The sequence below is a fragment of the Rhinoraja longicauda genome, chromosome 21 (genome assembly GCF_053455715.1).
Source record: "Rhinoraja longicauda isolate Sanriku21f chromosome 21, sRhiLon1.1, whole genome shotgun sequence".
NCBI classification, from domain to species: Eukaryota; Metazoa; Chordata; class Chondrichthyes; order Rajiformes; family Arhynchobatidae; genus Rhinoraja; species Rhinoraja longicauda.
Window position 1 is genome coordinate 35,572,832 of NC_135973.1, and position 19,782 is coordinate 35,592,613.

Consider the following 19,782-nt stretch of genomic DNA (forward strand, 5'->3'; position numbering starts at 1 on the left):
CAGATCTCATTGTACGTCCCCTGTTCCTAACTTGACACCATTCAGATAATACTCTGCCTTCCTATTCTTACCACCAAAGTGGATAACCTCACACTTATCCACATTAAACTGCATCTGCCAAGCATCCGCCCACTCACACAACCTGTCCAAGTCACCCTGCAACCTCATAGCATCTTCCTCACAGTTCACACTGCCACCCAGCTTTGTATCATCTGCAAATTTGCTAATGGTACTTTTAATCCCTTCATCCAAGTCATTGATGTATATTGTAAATAGCTGCGGTCCCAACACCGAGCCTTGCGATACCCCACTAGTCACTGCCTGCCATTCTGAAAGGGACCCATTTATCCCCACTCTTTGCTTTCTGTCTGTCAACCAACTTTTTATCCATGTCAGTACCCTACCTCCAATACCATGTGCTCTAATTTTGCCCACCAATCTCCTATGTGGGACCTTGTCAAAGGCTTTCTGACATAGTAGAAAATGGCAGATCTCGTAATCTGATACTGCTTGATTCTAAACTCTCCCAGCATCCCTGTCGGGCACCCTAGGAATTTAATATTTTGATTAATTCTCCCTTCATTCTTTTAATCTCTGGCGAAAACTGCCCAAGTCTATTTAATATATCATCTTGGGGAAATCCCATGCTCCCAAAAATAAGTCTTGCCTTAATAGGAAATGCAATGAAGACAAGAACATTTTTCCTTAAGGAGACTAAAACAATATTTTCTCCTAATAATATTCTGTCTGCCTTGTTTGTATTCCTTTCACATATTTAGTTTAATTTAGAGGTACAGTGCGGAAACAAGCTCCGGCCCACCGAGTCTGCACTGACCAGCGATCCCCGCACACTAACACTACCCTACAGACTAGGGACAATTTCCATTTACAGCAAGCCAACTAACCGACATGTCTGTACGTCTTTGGAGTGTGGGAGGACACCGAAGATCTCGGAGAAAACTCACTCAGGTCACAGGGACAACATACAAACTCTGTACAGACAGCACCCATAGTCAGGATCAAACCCGGGTCTCTGGCGCTGTAAGGCAGCAATTCTTCCGCAGCCCACGGTGAGTGGGCGAATGCATGGCAGATGGGGAGAAAGCAGGAACGGGGTACTGATTGAGAATGATCAGCCATGATTACATTGAATGGCGATGCTGGCTCGAAGGGCCGAATGGCCTACTCCTGCACCTATTGTCTATTGTTAAGGAGAAACTTCTTAATTTACAAGATTGAATCTTTGCAATTTTCCAGGCCAAAGTGAGATCAATAGATTTTTGAATACTAGTGGATTTAAGGGAAATGGGAAAGCCATTGATACCTGTAGTTGAAATAGCACATCAAATGATTGCACAGAATATCTGATCAAAGTACTATTTTTACCTTCTCAATGATTCCTCTCACAAATACTATCAAAGTCTGCCTGACTTATTAATTTCAAGCTCAAATCGGTGTCATCCAAAAGATCATGCGTTCAATGAGGATTATTATTCACTTAAATCAGATTTGAAGCACCACTTATCGATGTTTCTCTCATTGACAAAATGAGTAGGAATCAGGCTGAAAGATGTTAACACTTACCAGCTGTGAAGCATACTTGATTCTGTCAACTATCCCATCATGTCCCAAGTATTGCAGAGAGAGCCAGAGAGGCAAAGCTCGAAGTTTCTCAACTGGCTGACTTGTGGTGAGGCCCGCAGCTAGAGACTAAAATAATCAAAGCACAGGACATATTTTAGATTTCAAAAGCTTTTGGATAATCTTCTGAATTGGTAGGCTAATAGTTTATTTTCAAATTATATTTTTTGTAATAGCATTATGGATATTTTTTCTGGATTTTTAAGTCAAACATTTGACACAAATAATTGTTTAGGTCAATAAATTCAAAGTTACTCATTATTACAGAATAGGAACCTATTTGCATATGTAAATTCTTAACTTCTTTACACATTCTTCTTGAAATATTCACTCACCAGCGAAGGATCCTCGTGTCTATATAATGTCACTGCAGGCACAGCTGCGAGGCCCAACCAAGGTCCTAAAGTCAAGGTCATGCTGTCACATTTAGTTGCAGCCTAGAAAGAGTTGAAAACTGCACTGAACACATTCTTATACAATGTTCAATGAATTTAAATAATAAATCCTAATGAAACCCATACAAAAGGTAAAGTCATATTCTGAGGATTAATTTCTATATTGAAAACAAGGTTTGTTCTCAAAGCTTTCTGAAAACAACACAGCACTTGGTCCCATAATACATTGTTTTGGAACCAGTACTTTTCCATTTATCAGAACTAATTGAAATTCTAAAATGCCTTCGGAGATCAAATGCTCTTTGAAATTGCATTAACCTAGATGTAGATCACAAACTGAAAATGATACTAACCAGTACAGATGATGAAACATAACCAAGTGTCAATGTGGCCAAATTAACACTGCAATACAAAACAAAAGTGATTTTAGCTACGCACCAGACTAGTGAAAAACGTTGGAAAAAGATTACTATACAAACTTGTAAATGTTATAGAACCAGCCCAATTTGATTTCCCTGATCAGATAACAAAAGGGTGATGAAGGGAATCTGATTGGTGTTTGTGGACTTCTGAAAGGAGTTTTATAAAATACTAGACCAAGTGGACCCGTTGGGCCCAAACCTCTCCCGCATTGGTGCAGCACCCTGTCCTCCCTCCCTCCCCTCTCTCCTCAACCCCCCCCTCCCCTCTCCCTTCTCCCCCACCCCCCCTTCCCTCCCTTCCCCCTCCCCCCCTTTTAAACTTAAAAATGTGAATAACTTTAAAAATATAACACCGATTTCAATAAAACTGTTTGGATTATCACTAAAGTAACAATGGTGAGTAAGGTGGGCCTAAAATTGTCGCGCTATCCTGTACCGTTTTGGCTGAAGTTCAGTCACAAACAAGATAACAAACGAGAGTTTTAGTATATAGATTACGCAATGCATTACCGGCAAAACTGAAACACACTGAATAAAACACACAAGATGAAAGAAAGTTCAGTGGACAGAAATAGGCAGGAGCTCGGAAGGATTGTTGGATTGAATTGCATCTACTTTAATGTAAGAGGCCTGATGGCAAGGCAGATACACTCAGGGCACTGATAGGTACGTGCAACTGGGATGTAATAGCCGTAATGAAAACTTGGCTGAGAGAAGAACAAAACTGGCAGCATAATGCTCCAGTGTACAGGTGCTACAGGAGAGATAAAGATGGGAGTAGAAGAGGAGGGGTGGTCGGTTTATTGATCAAGGAGAATGTCACGGGAGTAGTCCAGTGAGGCTCTATGGGTGGAGCTGAGAAATATAAAGGGGATGTTCACCTTGTTGGGTGTGTACTATAGGCCCTCAAATAGTGAATGGGAATTAGAAGAGCAAATATGCCAGGAGATTGCAGGCAGCTACAGAACTAATAGGATTGTCATAGTAGGGGATTTTGTAACTTCTTCAATACAGATTGGGACTGTCAATAGTGCAAAAAGGTTTAGATGGGGTGCAATTTGTCAATTGTGTTCAGGAAGGTTTCTTCAGGCAATATGTAGAGAGCCCCAAATGGGAGAAGGCAAAGCTTCATCCACTCTTAGCCGGGAAGCTAAAGAAGGAATTGTAGTTGGCTTGGCTGAAATATATGAATCATCTTTAAATATGGGTGAAGTGCTGAATGACTGTAGGGTGGCTAATGCTGTGCTCTATTTAAGAAAGGTTGCAAAAGCCTGGGAACGATAGATCAATGTGCCTAATGTCTGTGGTCGGCAATTTACTGGAGAGTATTCTGTGGGCTAAGATATATATACACACTTAGATAGACATAGACTGATTAGGGATAGTCAGCATGGATTTATATGTGGGAGATAATGTCTCAAGAAATCTGATTTTTTTAAAGATGTAACCAAAAAGGTTGATGAGGCCAGGACTGTAGATATGGCCTATATGGATTTCAGCCAGGGGGTTAGATAAGGTTGCATATGGTAGGCTGCTGTAGAAGTTTAGATTGCATGGGATCCAGGAAGAGCTAGCCGACTGGATAGAAAATTGGCTTCATAGAAGGAAACAGAGAATGATGGTGGTAGGTTGTTTCCCAGACTAGTGGTGCGCCAGTGCCGAGGGATCGGTGCTGGGCCCATTGGTGTTTGTGGTTTATATCAGTGATTTGAATGAGAATGTACAAGGTAGGGTTAGGAACTTTGCAGAGGTGCTTATGCTTACCCTTCTGCATGCAGCCACATCTTGTACTGACCGCAGAGTTCCTTCAAGCGTAGAAGTTTATCCGTGTGTCCTGCTCCTGGTGTGCCTAAAGTAAAGTTTTTTAAAAGTCTGCATGTTTTATTTAAAATACCATATCATTTGTTTCCCATTAGCAGCTTCTGCAGATCTGATCACAGTGAAAGTACTAATTTAATAATCAGTACAAAGCCTTCCTGTTTGAATAGGCTATCGTACTTGCGAGAATCATGTTTAAACAAAGACACTCTGTTCCTCAATTCCAGAGCTGATAACCATCAATGCTCTCTCTGGTGCCCACATACTCGGCAGTGAATAAATACCAACTAAAGCACTCTAGTCATGTGCAATATCATGTGCCAGAAGATCAACTAATCAGCACCCTTAAGGATATGACAAAAACTTAACATATTATTCTCATTGGGTCAGTACAAGGAATTACCAAACACTAAGTCACAGATGGTATAGAAGATGGTAGGGAGATACAAGGACAATCTTAAAGAGAGGGCATGAAAACAAAGTATGGTGTAGACAGCAAGAGGCAGAGCATTCTGTCATCAGACATTCTTTTAACATATTCTGCCCACCTAATCTGAGATTTTTTCAGCAATGTGTAGACAATTTGCCCTAGTCTGTAGACTAATGGTAAAATATAGGGGGGAGGGGGTACGGGAAATGATGGGAATGTGGTAAGAATAAAATGGCTTTACTGCTGGAATGACATAAATGGGCTCTTGATGGATAGCATGGAATCAACAGGTACAAGGGCATGTTTCCATGCAAAGTCTATGGGTCTCTATTAACTCCCGACCTTGCATGTGCTCAAGTCTTAATTGCCCACTACCCTTTGAAATGAACTAGCAAGTTATTCAGTTTTGATGAAATTAGACCTGGGCAATAAATTCTGGACCTTATGAATAAATTAAAAAGTAATGATTTCCTCTGCACCATTGTTAAACATCAGTCGTCTATGATTTAATGAAGACACATCAAAGAGAATCTCAAATGACCAGATCCACTGATGCTACAGCATTCCTCACCTCTGTCGCCTGTGCTAAAGGAGTTCGAGCTCATATTGTCTAATCAGCCATCTCCATTTATATTATAACAACGCTGACTAGATGTCATGGTCGTACTTGAGGGCAAGTGATGAACAACAATGTAATTAAATGAGTAAGAGTGGAACCAAGTCATCGCAGTATGCTGGACGAAGATACACAGATAGTGCAGGAGGATGGTGTAGTTAATCTTTCACAAAGGATATTTATGGATGGATCTCAATGTGTTGTTAGTACAGAATTACATAATCCCAAATGGAGTTATGAGAAAGGCATGATAATATGTGCAAAGACTTGAGGAAAAGAGGAAATTTGAGATGGAGGGATCGACGATTCAATGAGGCAATTATGAACGGGACTGACAATTTTGCAAGATAGAGAGAGTTCATACTATTTCCAAAGAGCCAATGGGAATGTAATCAATTGTGGAGTTGGATATAATTTTCAAAATGAGCTTGGAAAGGGGAGAATGTGAAATAAGATATGGGAACAGGCTAAGGTTGCAGACAAAGCTGCAGAGCAACAGATAACTAACGGGATGTATCTTAGAGACAAAGACTTTATTTCCTATGCTTGGAGGTGAGAGTAAAGGATACATTGGGTAGGGATTTAAGGAGATGAGTGGCACGTGGAAAACTGGGGCTTGATGGCAATAAAAGTACTCTAAATTTGGGAAAAGAAAGACACTGAAGTTACCATTCCTACCATTCTCTCTTAATTCACATCGCGTTCTTCACTTTTTAAAGCGATCTCTTGCCCGCACCACCCCCAACCTCCCACACCAAATTGCTCGACAAATGTAGAGTTCCTCTAACTGTTTTTTTTTGCTTCAGTTGTCAGCATCTGCCGCCTCGTGTTTGCATATCACTTGGAAGCACAAGTAATTAAGGCAGCAATGGCTACATTGTTTTCTTTGAGCTGTTCTTGCAACATACCTGCATTTGCCACAAGGAGGAGAGGAAGCTTTCCACATTCAATATCATCTTTAATGAGTCTTTCCAGTAGAGCTATATCCTGTTAACCAATAAATAATAAAATCACCAAAGTAGAACAAATTGAGTTTGCATATCCACCACAATCAATACCAAAGAAAGGTATGTGATTAGCAATTCAGCTACTCTCAGATGGTGCACAAGTATAACATCTATTCGGGTTAAGTGATACTTTAATGGAGTTACCCAAAGCAGATGTGGATTAAAAATACAATCCAAATACAAATTCCCATTCATAGAAACATAGAAAATAGGCGCAGGGGTAGGCCCAGCACCGCCATCCATTATGATCATGTCTGACCATCCAAAATCATTTTCCATTCCTGCTTTTTTCCCCTATATCCCTTGATTCTGTTAGCCCTATGAGCTAAATGTAACTCTCTCTTGAAAACATTCAGTGTATATATTGGCCTCCAATACAGAGAATTCCACAGATTCACAACTCTCTGGGTGAAAACGTTTTTCCTCATCTCAGTCTTAAATGGCCTCCACCTTATTCTTAAACTATGAACCCTGGTTCTGGACTCCAACATCGGAAACATTTTTCCTGCATCTTTCCAATCTCTTAAGAATTTTATATGTTTCTATAAGATCAACCTTCTAAATTCCAGTGAATACAAGCCCAGTCGGCCCATTCTTTCATCATATGTCAGTCCCACCATCCCGGGAATTAACCTGGTGAACCTACGCTGCACTCCTTCAATAGCAAGAATGTCCTTCCTCAAATTAGGAGATCAAAACTGCACACAGTACTCCAGGTGTGGTCTCACCGGGGCCCTGTCCAACTGCAGTAGGACCTCCTTGCACCTATAATCAAATCCTCTTGCTATGAAGGCCAACATGCCATTTGCTTTCTTCACTGCCTGCTGTACCTGCATGCTTACTTTCAGTGGCTGATGTACAAGGACACCCAGGTCTCGTTGCACCTTCTCTTTTCCTAATCTGACACCATTCAGATAATAATCTGCCTTCCTTCTCCACTTCCCAATTTATAACAAATCAAAAACTTACCATTTGATGCTGAGATCCAAACATGGTGTTACAAGGCACACGACACATACAGGAAATGGGGAGACCAAGCTAAATGTAAGGGGTTGAAAAAAACCACAAAATTAAGTTGCAGTATCCCCATCTTCTCATAAACAATACATCAGTCTTCTAAAAAACTTTTATTTAGAATCATGTCAGATATTTCTGTTTTAAAAAGTTATGGATTCCCATAAGTGCTGTCAATTGCAGAAGCCCAGGACTTAGAGTTTGCAGGATTAGTGATCATGGTTTAGATTTCTGCATTTAGCTAAATGTGTGGAAATATAAGTAGGAAACTTGGTTTAAAGGAACTGAGCAGGTGGCAATAATTTGGTTGATCTGAAAAATTTGCACTCACTACAGAACAGTTCCAATAAATCACATTATTATTGTATTATTGTACATTATTATTATTATTGTATATCAATGGGGAAAAATATAAACTAAAATGATTATTCTAAAATTAATTGAAAGTTACTTTAAAACATACTACTTTGCAGAAGTGTTTTTAATTATTTATTAACTTTCTAGTGTTTTTACTCATTATTGTTTTATATCACCAACATCTAAAATTATTTATAGATTTGATTGCTCTGGAAACCATATAGAGATGTTTTATCAATAGTTTGCATTGGATACAGTACTTGAACAATGAGGAGACCAACTAAGCAGGTTTTGTTTACTTCCTAGCAGAGGAGTGCAACAGAGACCTGATTGAGGCGCGCAAAAGTATGAAGGACATAGATAGGGCAGATAATGGAATTTCTTTCCTTTTAGCAGGAATGTCTACAAAGGGCATAGGTACAAAATTAGTGGTAGGAAACTGAGATGGAGACAAGGAAGAGTCCACCTTCTCCTCCACCCAAGAAGGTATTTGAAAGCTGCCTTAGGACGGGTGCAGACAATTTCACAACATTAAAGATTTATTTGAAATGTCATGGTTTAATGGCTGTTGGGAAATTGGATTTGTACCTATAATCTCTAAAAATTTAAATTTTAATTAAAAAGATTTAAAAACATGCTCAGATGGTATTAGTTGTTTGCATCATATCACTACAGGACGTTGCCATTCAGACCACATCACTAAATTCTGGGAAATGGAGGGCAGAGGAAAAGCAGGTGGCAATTTCATTTAAATTTTAAATGGGTCATATACTGAAACTAAAACTACAAAATTTAACAGAGGCAGGACCATCTTGTGCCGTTTCAAATAAATTAACTTTGCAAAGAAGCAAAGATTCTGAAATCTAAATGAATACATCATTTGATTACTTTAGAAAAACACTCAAGTTATTTCAGTTAAGTTCATTTGGGTTGAAAAAGTGTCACTATCTTTATTTAGTTCATTCATGCCCTGAATTATCAGTATTCTTATTGTATAAGATTGATAGCAATTTCCATATCCTGCATATACTTAGTTAAATCACTGATTCTGCTCAGGTGTTCCTGATGCAAATGTAGAATCATTTATACTTTTTACAGCCACTGAAGATTGCCGTGAAACTTTGCTGTCCATCAGAGGCAACCGACCTGCACTTCACTTTTTGTTTGTAGACTAATAATTGTGTTGCAAAAACCAATGAAAATACTCAGCCTTAATCAAACAATAATCACCATTACAATTAACTTTTGGAATATATATTTAAAAAAATTTAAATGTGGAATCTCATCCCAATTTCACAAGCAAGATATCAGAAAAACATTTTGAAGTATTATTTTTAGAATAGAATGTTTACTGTTTGTTCATAATATTTTTACTTCTCCTTTGATCACGTGAATGCCCCAAACTTTCACTTTATGTATAATAATAATTAAAATACAAATTATAGTTCTTGCTGTACTGCGTGCGCAAAATCTTCAATGTTTCTAGCATATCATTGTGTTTTTCCATCTGCTTGCTCTTGGAAATCACAAATCTCTGACAAATGCCACTAATTCAATGTTACTAAATTACTATATTTGAAATTATTTTTAAGCCATATATAATTATTGTGGTCAGTTTTTAGAGATCAGGTGGGCCTTTGCCATACAGCAAGTTATTTGCTGCAAATATTTATTTGATATTCTTGCACAGTATTTTATTTTACAATTTGTTGCTTCATGAGGCCGTATTGATGTAAGTGTATTGTCACAATTATATTATACTCTTAAGTCCTCAGAAAATGGTAGAAAATATTCAGATACAGAAATGGAAACAAGTATGTTTCCAAATAATGAATAGGAGAGAAGGCATTGCAAGAATACACCGAATGGTTCCTCATACATAACTGTGTCTATTCACATTTAATTTAGATTATATACTAAACCAAAATAAATTCCTTTTGAATTATCATTTTGCACAATGTTGTAGATGTTTACCTGGTTGCAGATATACTGGCCTAGACCGGTTCTACTGGCAGCACTAATATAGAGGACAGGCAGTTTTCTTTGTAAGACGTGGAAACCTTCTGTTGCATAATCCTCATAATTTGAGTGGATAACGAGTTTGCAGACTTTCACCACACCATCCCGATCATCTTCATGATAATAGGCAGACCCATTTTCATACCTGAAAAACGATATGTAGATTGCAATTCACAATCGTGCATTTTAAATATTACAGCTCAAACATACTGCCTGAGATGAATTCTCACCCACTGACTAAGTTTCAAACCATCCCCCAACATTAAAATGTATGAAGGCAGATGGCAAATTTGGAAACCAGATTGGCAGCATTACCTGATGATACCGCCTTGAATTATTCTTGCTCTCAGGGGGATATGTAACAAAATTATATTAATTTATAGAACAGATGGAAACCATTTGGAACACTTTGCCTGTCTATAGTCTTCTATATAGATTGGTATTGTTTAATTCTGCACTGTCTTTTCCCCAACGGCTTTTTCAAATTAGTCATCTATGTACATGACCAGTTTCCTTTTAAAGGTTCCAATGGTATCTACTTCCACTACGCACAATTTTTTGTGTATATTCCAGATCTCATCAGCACTCAGTTTTTAATAATTGTAGTATATCCTAGATCAATACGTCCCACCTCCCCTCCTGTACCTATTTCCTCACCATCTTTTATAACAACCACAAATACTTTGCAGTAGTAATTTAAGTTCCTATTTCCAATTTAATTAGGATTCTACACCTTTGTTTAGTTTATTGTCATGTGTATTGAGGGACATTGAAAAGCTTTTGTTGCATGCTAACCAGTTAGCAGATGGACTATATATGATTACATTCGAGCCATCCATAGTGTACACGTACATGATAAAGGGAATAACGTTTAATGCAAGTTAAAGTCCAGTAAAGTCTGATTAAAGATAGTCTGAGCGTCTCCAATGAGGTAGATAGTAGTTCAGGGCCAATCTCTAGTTGTTGATAGCAGCTGATAACAGCTAGGAAAAAACTATCCTTGAATTGGGAGGTGTGCATTCTCACTCTTCTGTACTTCTTGAATGATGGGCGAGGGAAGAAGAGGGAGTGACCGGGGTGAGACCCGTCTTTGATTATGCTGGTGGCCTTGCCGAGGCAACGCGAGATGTAAATGGAGTCAGTGGAAGGGAGGGATTGGTTTGTGTGATAGTCTGGGCTGCGTCCACAATTCTCTGTAATTTCTTGTGGTCTTGGATGGAGATGTTCCCAAAGCAGGCCGTGATGCAACCCGATAAAATGCTTTCTATGGCGCATCTGTAGTAGTTGATGAGAGTTTTTGGGGACATGCCGAACTTCCCAAGCCTTCTAAGGAAGTAGAGGCATCCCTTTCAATTCTTCTCTGCTATTATTCCTGGTTAAACATAGAAAATAGGTGCAGGAGGAGGCCATTTGGCCCTTCAAGCCAGCACCGCCATTCATTGTGGATGATCAGCCATGATCACAATCAGTAACCTGTGCCTGCCTTCTCCCCATATCCCTTGATTCCGTGAGCCCCTAGAGCTCTATCTAACTCTCTTTTAAATCCATCCAGTGAATTGGCAGAGAATTCCACAAATTCACAAATCTCTGGGTGAAAATGTTTTTTCTCACCTCAGTTTTAATTACCTATCTCTACCAAATTTCACTTCCTGATTGATCTCTTCACAAGAATGTTTGGATCTGCTATTTTCAATTTTAAGACTATTTCACAATTATATAGATTTCAAAATTGCAAAACACACTCGGGGATGCTATCCACAATTTGTAATGTTCTTCCTGCACAAAATCCTCAGTCAATAATTATATTGCAAAGGGTTTAAAATTCTGTAATTACACTCCAATTTGTGATGGCATTGCACTTTTAATATAAATTATGCTCCAACCAACTATTTTTCCACTTCTTAAATGGATGAAGGGCTTTATTATTTATCTATAAATAGCAGAAAATCAAAGTATTATAAACATAATGAATAATAGTGCTTTAATACAGTTATCTAAATCACATAAATAGACCCTGGCCCCATTCATCTCTGCTCTAGACATCGGCTTCCTCCATACATCATGCTTGGTCTTGGCTTCTGCATGTGATGCAATGGGCCATTAACTAGTATGAAGTGATGAGAGATCTTTTACGATGCCGTGATACAAGGAGTGTCTGGGCCCCGAAGATCACTCACTAGATTAATTATTAAAGCGAAAGTGGGAATGAGAAAATCTTTCATCACTTTAAATTGCTGAGCTAACAACATAAGGAGCTCCACCATTATTATATTGTTTCATACAGATTTCTATTTTTAATAAAAAGAAAATCAACAAGTTATCACAACTCTTTATCTGACATGATAAAGATCACTTACGAAACAAATTGATTTCCTTTAAAAGCTATATTGAAAATTTGTGAAACAAATCAATGCATCTGACAAATAATATGAAGCAATATTTTACATGGAAGATTAGATTTGTATCAGTAAATCTTCATACAGCACTCAAATGCAGCAGAGCTGTGGAGGAGCTAATTGTTAATGCATGTAAAAATACATAGAAGTCTAGATTTACAACTAAATATAATTGACAATTATCAAAGGGATAATTAATTTGATCTGTGTTGTTGTCACTTTAATCAACTAATTTAGTTTCAGTGCACACAAAATAAATAAAACAATTCTTGAAAGCGTATAACTTTACGAAAGAATGTTCCAATTTGAGGATTGTGTTTGTATACTTTCCAAAAAAAACCTTGGAAATCTAAAAGTAACTTTCGCAATGTTTAGATTTAAAATAACTTAACATTCAATTTGTTTACTTTGGTTTCATGAACAGTTTAGTTTGCTCTGAAAAGACCTCTATTTTACCAAAAAAAAGAGAATTCTCTAGAAGTTAATGTATGAGAACGTTATAGGTTTATAACAATGTTGTTCCAGTAGATCACAAGGAAAGTTGTACTAATTTTTCAAATTTCAGTGGTAAAATGCATTTTTATTTACAATAGGGCTAACAGCAGAATTTAAAGAAATGAACTTGAATACGAAGAAGGGTCTCGACCCGAAATGTCACCCATTCCTTCTCTCCAGAGATGCTACCTGACCCGCTGAGTTACTCCAGCATTTTGTGTCTACCTTCGATTTAAACCAGCATCTGCAGTTTTTTTTCCTACTATCACCTTGTGACAGTGTAAGAATGCAACATGCTGTACCATATTGTTATTTAATTACCTTAAAAAGCAAGGACAGTACATAATTATTTGAATTTTGCAATGTGAAGAACTATTACCTGAAAAGTCTGCATAGCCAGAGCGTGGTATCTGACAATATCCTTGTAGTCAATTTTCGTAATCTTTCTTTGTCCAGCACAGAAATATATGCTGCCAAACTATGTCCCAGTAACGAAATATGACCTTGCTCACCAACATTCTGTAATCTATTGAATACAGAGATCTGTACTTTAATACGAAAATTTCTTGCATTGTAAATATGTTCAAATAAAATGCACCAGCAATTGAAGAGTACCATATAATCTACAAACAATAACTTTATGTAGGTTTCCAATGTAATAATATACAAATTAGTGGGCAAGTCAAGTCAAGTCAATTTTATTTGTATAGCACATTTAAAAACAACCCACGTTGACCAAAGTGCTGTACATCAGTTCAGGTACTAAGAATGAACATACAATGGCACACAAACATAACAGCACATACATAAACAGTTCACAGCGAAATGTGAAGAATTTCTTTCCTGAAGGACGGTTTCCTTTCCTCCTGTCTTCTTCACTGGGGATGTATGAGAAGCACCATCAAGTGCTTGTGGTCGAACAGTGCCAAATGACCCTGCTGATCAGCATCTTATGAATTTTACTCCTTGCACTGTTCACTAGATATACACAATTCCATTGATGTCATATCCTCTATAAAATAATTTTGGAATCATTTTGTATCTGTTTGGAGCCAAAACATAGAATAAACCGGTTGAGACTGAATTTTCTCAGCATAGCTTTCTTGGAATATTTCAGAAATTATCTTAAGATGTTCTGAGACACTGGCAAAACCTTCTGCACAAATAGATGCAGTAGAGACAGAAATCAGTGTTAAAATCCTCTATTGTACCAAGACTTCCATCTAAAATTTAAGAAAATGTAAACATTTACACAAATGTAAAAAAGTTCATGTACTAGGAGCAGAATTAGGCCATTTGGCCAATCAAGTCTACTTCGCCATTCAATCATGGCCAATCTATCTTTCCCTCTCAAACTCATTCTCCTGCCTACTTCCCCATAACCCCTGACACCCTTACTAATCAAGAATCTATCAATCTCCGCCTTAAAAATATCCATTGACTTGGGCTACACAACAGTATGTGGCAATGAATTCCACCGATTCCACATGACCAATTTCCATGATTGCTTTTCTATGATTAACTAAAATTATGGTGCTACCTATTAGCTGGTGATCATCCACCCAAACTAGAGTGCCTAGATAAGCTGGTTAAATGTGATCACTACATCCATTCATCCCAATTTATTTTCCATCAAAAGATATTTGACTATAAAAAGCATTTTCCTTCACTTAATGTGGCAAAACCGATGAAGTTCCAATTTCTATCGAACTACACTCTGCAACACCATTTAGATGATTGGATAAGCAATAGGGTTTATGCAAATTTCTGTTTGCCATTATGCTCTAAAATGACTGCTTCAAATTTCCAACATTTTGCCATCAAATAGATTTGTGATTGCATAGCAATTCATTGGATTTAATATAGAATTCTGTAGCATTACAAATCATTTGCTGAAAGAATTTAAAATTTCTCTCCATTTCCAGGCACAAAATAATAACACCTTTTAAATGCACAGCTGAAATACATGAAAACAATATCCTAATTTGTCCCTTGGAAAATATAGTATAAAAGTTTTACTGCTTACCGAATGGACTGTGATTCCTCCTCATCCTCTCCATGCATAAGGTTCTGTACAAGTTGAAGAATAGTTGCCATGTCCTGTCCACTGTGAATAAAGTTGCGAGTGCGAAAATAAAACAAAACCCACTCAAATTAGAAAGCAGAATTAGTTGTATCCTCATTGGCAATGCCACTTTTAAGAATACGTTCCTGACTTGAGGTGGTGCAGCATTAGAGTTGCAGCCATACAGTGCCAGAGACTTGGGTTGAATCCTGACTACAGGTGCTGTCTTGTCTGTATAGAGTTTATATGTTCGACCCGTGCCCATGTTTCCCCGGGTGCTCCGGTTTCCTCCCGCATTCCAAAGAAGCACAGGTTTGTCGGTTAATTGGCTTCACTAAATATTGTAAATTGTCCCTAGTGTGTAGGATAGTGCTGGTGTGTGCGGATCACTGATTGGAATGAACTCAATGGGCCGGAGAGCCTGTTTCCATGTTGTATCTCGAAACTAAACTTTGCAATTCTAGCATTGTCGCTATAATTAACGTTGTTCAAAGTAGTTCACCTTTAAGAGATTTTTAAAATATAACATCTAAACATTCTGCAGTGGTACTTATCAATGAATCCATGAAATAGATTCCTTATGGAGCTACTATTATTTTTAAAAAATACGTCAGCTGTTTCAAAGTTAGTGAGAGTGGGTTCCCATTGTAAATTCTCGTATTATATTATTTTTTTTTAAATTGCAGCAAAATAACTGATGCTCTCCAAAAAGAAAATCCTGCTTTAACATAACATACTTTCAATGAAAGGAATATATTTTCACAATGCAATATATTTATTGCATTTCTGGGATATTATTTTGAAGCATTTCTGAGAATGAAAGATAGTTTGAGATCCACAACATAAGTTTGGCTTATTGAAATACAAATCTCTTTAAAAATTAAGTCAGGATTTTTTAATAATTACTTAAGTCCATAAATGATTTTCATGTGAAAACATTTAATTTTCAAATTTTCAAGTGATTGAAACCAGCAGGAATAGTCATTCCCACCAGTTTAACATCAAAAGATCTTTTTTTATCAAATTATAGTTGGGTCATGTTTAAGGGTACTGTTGTATGAAAAGCTAATTGTGAAACAGAACTATATTGCCAAAGAAAGCAATGGTAATAATTCAAACCATTACAAGCGTTACTCACCTGCCCTGCAATGGTCCAGGAATATCTTTTCTAGCATATTTCTTTTTCTCTTTTTCTTCATCTGCCTCCCTAATTTGATCAGTAAAATTGAAGTCCTTCATTTGAAGTTTTTGCAAAAATGCAATGACTACCAAGTTTTCATGCATAATAATTTAAATACACAAATACACATCTTCACTAAAATATACTTTAGCTGACTAAATATATTCAATTGCAATAGATATCACAATATTTCATCATGCTTGAAGACTTTTTTGTAATCCTGATTGAAATATTCAAATTTAGTTCCATAATGATCAAAGAAAACATTGGATGCAACCCATTTTCTTGCACAGCTATTTAATCCACCACACAATTGCCTCAGAGATGTGTTTTAAAAAAAAAAATAACACTGAGAATAAACATATGGCCAAGGAATTGATAACCAGGGAAATAGAGCTTTGACAAAATTGAAGACTTCCTAAGTTACTTAGGTGATTGATCAGAATCTGGCCAATGGGCAAGTCAAAAAGTGAACATAAGTATTGCAAATGTTAATAGACAACCAAGTCATCAGGAGAGATCAGATTATGCTGGCAAAAACAGTGGTCCTTAACAGAACCACCAACATTTCCCATAAGCCCAGGGTTTCTAAGTGGACATAGATAGATCTACATCTGTCAAGGTGCTCTGCTGCTATACCATGAGCTTACTCATATTTAGATGTGGGCCAGGTTTGACTGTTCCCAGGATCTGCAATCCCATTGATTTCAACCATAGAACCGCAGGGAAGAAAAGGGAGAAAGCAAGTTCCTTTTGCCAAAAAGTAAAACATTTTAGTTTTGTTTAATTACTGGTAAATAATAAGTACAATGAGCTATTTTATTAAAACAGTAATTCATTTTTGAGACATTTATTTTCAAGTGTTTAAATATTCCAGAATGTTAGGGGCTTGTAATGACATTTAACCTCACAGCTACAATACCCAACCACCAATGATATTAGAGAATAGGTTATTAATGAGTAAGAGCTGCTTGACAGCACTGTTAATGACAACCTGCATCATTTTGCTGATGATTGAAAGTAGTCTGATAGGACAAATTTATTCTGGTTTAATCTAATTTACTGTCCTGTAATAATGTTGGGGAAGTCCAGAACAAGGGGTCACAGTTTAAGGATAAGGGGGAAGTCTTTTAGGACCGAGATGAGAATGTTTTTTTTCACACAGAGTGTGGTGAATCTGTGGAATTCTCTGCCACAGAAGGTAGTTGAGGCCAGTTCATTGGCTAAGAGGGAGTTAGATGTGGCCCTTGTGGCTAAAGGGATCAGGGGGTATGAAGAGAAGGCAGGTACAGGATACTGAGTTGGATGATCAGCCATGATCATATTGAATGGCGGTGCAGACTCGAAGGGCCGAATGGCCTACTCCTGCACCTATTTTCTATGTTTATGTTTCTAACGGCCTTCCACATCCAGAACATGCAGTTTCATGTGAACAGGCAGTAACCACTAGCAGCAAATTTGTGACAAGAGTTTTAAATGTGCCAGGTGGTTGTTCAAACTTAAGTTATTTAGTGGACATGCTCCTGAACTACTGAAAAGACAATTACTTTGTTATCTTTTGCGTCTTCCATTCAGGAAAATGTTAAAGCTCTCCAAAGCCTTTCAAGAAAAATAACAGTCAAGTTTTTTAACTGCTAAAAATTCCAAACTAACCTTTCAGTGTCCTCCAACATCTTCATGGCATCATTGAGGATTTTGCCCATCTCAGCTACAGTGGGGTCCATCGTCTGTCAAACAAAAGAGCAAATATTTGCATTTTTCTAAGTATCAAGAAACTGGTCCTAAAATATATCTGTTGGTGTGTAGGAAGGAACTGCAGATGCTGGTTTACACCGAAGATAGACACAAAATGCCAGAGTAACTCAGCAGGGCAGGCAGCATCTCTGGATAGTAGGTGTGGGTGACGTTGAAGGGTCTCGACCCTTCCTTCTATCCAGAAATGCTGCCTGTCCCACTGAGTTACTCGAGCATTTTGTGTCTATTCCGTTCCTAGAAACCACAAGAGAAATAATTGTTTGCTGCAGTAATTTCCAGGTAAGAGTTTACTTCTTGATAATAAAACAGGGAGCAGTAAAAAATTGAAATGCATGACAAAATGAACTTGAATGCCCAGGCCATGGATTTCTGAACATCTACTTCAATGTAATTAAAACTGGAGGCAGGGACAAACAATTAAGGAAAAATTAGCAAAATACAGAGTGTTGAAGAAACTCAGCAGGTCAGGCAGCATCTGTCAAGGGAAAAGGACGAATGATGTTTTGGGTCAGAACCATCTTAATTAAGGAAATCATCAGAATTAAGGAAAAACATTTGGACACCATCACTACCTCTTTCAAACTAATTGGATTTAATAATTTCTAATCATTATGAATACTGCAACAAGATAGCATTAAAAATTAGTAGGATTTCATAAATGTTTCATGTTTTATTAAAAATATAACCCAGTACAATTCTAAACACAATGCTTGTAAAATGTGTTGTACTCCAATAAATGTCTATTGTTATTTTGAAATATTAATGATGGAGGTGATCAACGAAATTTGAGATGAAGCAATAAGAATGACATAAATGATGTATTGGGCACATTGGATTACAGTGCCTCAGTTGAACTTTTTATCCCTTTGGAATAATTGTGCCAGCATGCTAAATAATCCAAGCATCATAGAAAGTTTGGATAAATTAACAATATTATAGCACAACTACAGAAAATTGGCTTATACATTCCTTAATACACACTGATTTGCTGATGAACATCCTGCAATCGCTATTAAGTCTTTCAAAGTTACAAAGTAAGAAACAAAATGTATAGAACTTACTAATATATAAATATTCCTCAAGGAAAAAACATTTTCTATACCTGATACCGCTAAAAAGTACCAAATATATCAGGAAAATCAAAAACATGAACAACACAAAGGAGTAAACAAGTAGTAAAGTAACCTGCCATAGCTAATAATCCCATTTAAAGCAAGTTTTTGGGTTACAAAAAGAAAAAGATAATTCTTTGTGGTCTTGATCATATTTTAAACCATTTGCAACCCTCCTTTTCAAAAACCTACATTGAGAATCTAATGGACATCAGTTACATTACAGACAGTAACTAGAATCTTTAGAGACATAAGAAACTGCAGATGCTGGAGTCTTGAGCTAAGCAACCCACTGGAGGAACTCAGCGGCTCAAGCAGCATCTGGGGAGGAAATGGACAGGCGACATTTCATGTCAGGACCCTTCTTCAGACTAGAAGCTTTATATGGTTAAGTATGTTATAGGAATTAAAATGTTAATATATTTTAAATTACATATTTAAACATCTTTAATTTTAAAAAAATGCAAACCAACTCTGGCATCCACCTGTGTAACACATATATGTTACACATATTGTGTAAAGGTTGCCTGATCAGAGACAAGAACTTGTATTAGAAAGTATACTTGATTCAGTACGTCTCATAAGCATTACCATTTATAAACAGCTCCTGATAAAACACCTAATCTGACTCTCCAAAAATTAATTGAAAACATTCTTTATGCAGCTAAAGAAATTGAGAAATATTGTACCCAGTTTCACAAAATTAAACTATTTATATATTTTGTAATCCCCTCGTTTTTCAAGCACATGTTTAAGCATACCTATTCATGAAGCAAAACTGACAACATCGAAGGTTCTTAAAGAAGGCCCACGTGGATAAGCATTTTGTAATGTGATGACATCTGACTTGCAACTCCATTAATCATCTTCTTTAATAATCATCCTCATTTTTCAATACCTGTTTTACAATTTATTGTCAGAGGGCTCAGTATAAGTTCAATAATTAATTTCTAAATTATTCTTCAATTCATTTTGCCTGCAACGATTTACACTTCCATAATAGATACAAAAGTTGGAAAGAAAGATAATTTCATTGTGAAATTTTAAATAGTGTACCCTT

The 19,782-nt window shown here is 37.0% G+C and overlaps 1 protein-coding gene across 2 annotated transcripts in view; it reads right to left on the reverse strand.

The window, feature by feature from the left end:
• Positions 1 to 19,782, reverse strand: part of pdxdc1 (pyridoxal-dependent decarboxylase domain containing 1) — a 65,414-nt gene that overhangs the window by 34,175 nt on the left and 11,457 nt on the right. For both annotated transcript variants that reach the window (XM_078418328.1, XM_078418327.1), the window contains exons 2-12: positions 17,509 to 17,582; positions 15,814 to 15,882; positions 14,637 to 14,717; positions 12,990 to 13,136; positions 9,675 to 9,864; positions 7,299 to 7,367; positions 6,231 to 6,309; positions 4,223 to 4,307; positions 2,390 to 2,438; positions 1,977 to 2,078; positions 1,585 to 1,710 (exon numbers count right to left, since the gene is read on the reverse strand). In XM_078418328.1, coding sequence (XP_078274454.1) covers positions 1,585 to 1,710; positions 1,977 to 2,078; positions 2,390 to 2,438; positions 4,223 to 4,307; positions 6,231 to 6,309; positions 7,299 to 7,367; positions 9,675 to 9,864; positions 12,990 to 13,136; positions 14,637 to 14,717; positions 15,814 to 15,882; positions 17,509 to 17,582 — 1,071 coding nt within the window. The remainder of the gene's footprint in view (positions 1 to 1,584; positions 1,711 to 1,976; positions 2,079 to 2,389; positions 2,439 to 4,222; positions 4,308 to 6,230; positions 6,310 to 7,298; positions 7,368 to 9,674; positions 9,865 to 12,989; positions 13,137 to 14,636; positions 14,718 to 15,813; positions 15,883 to 17,508; positions 17,583 to 19,782) is intronic.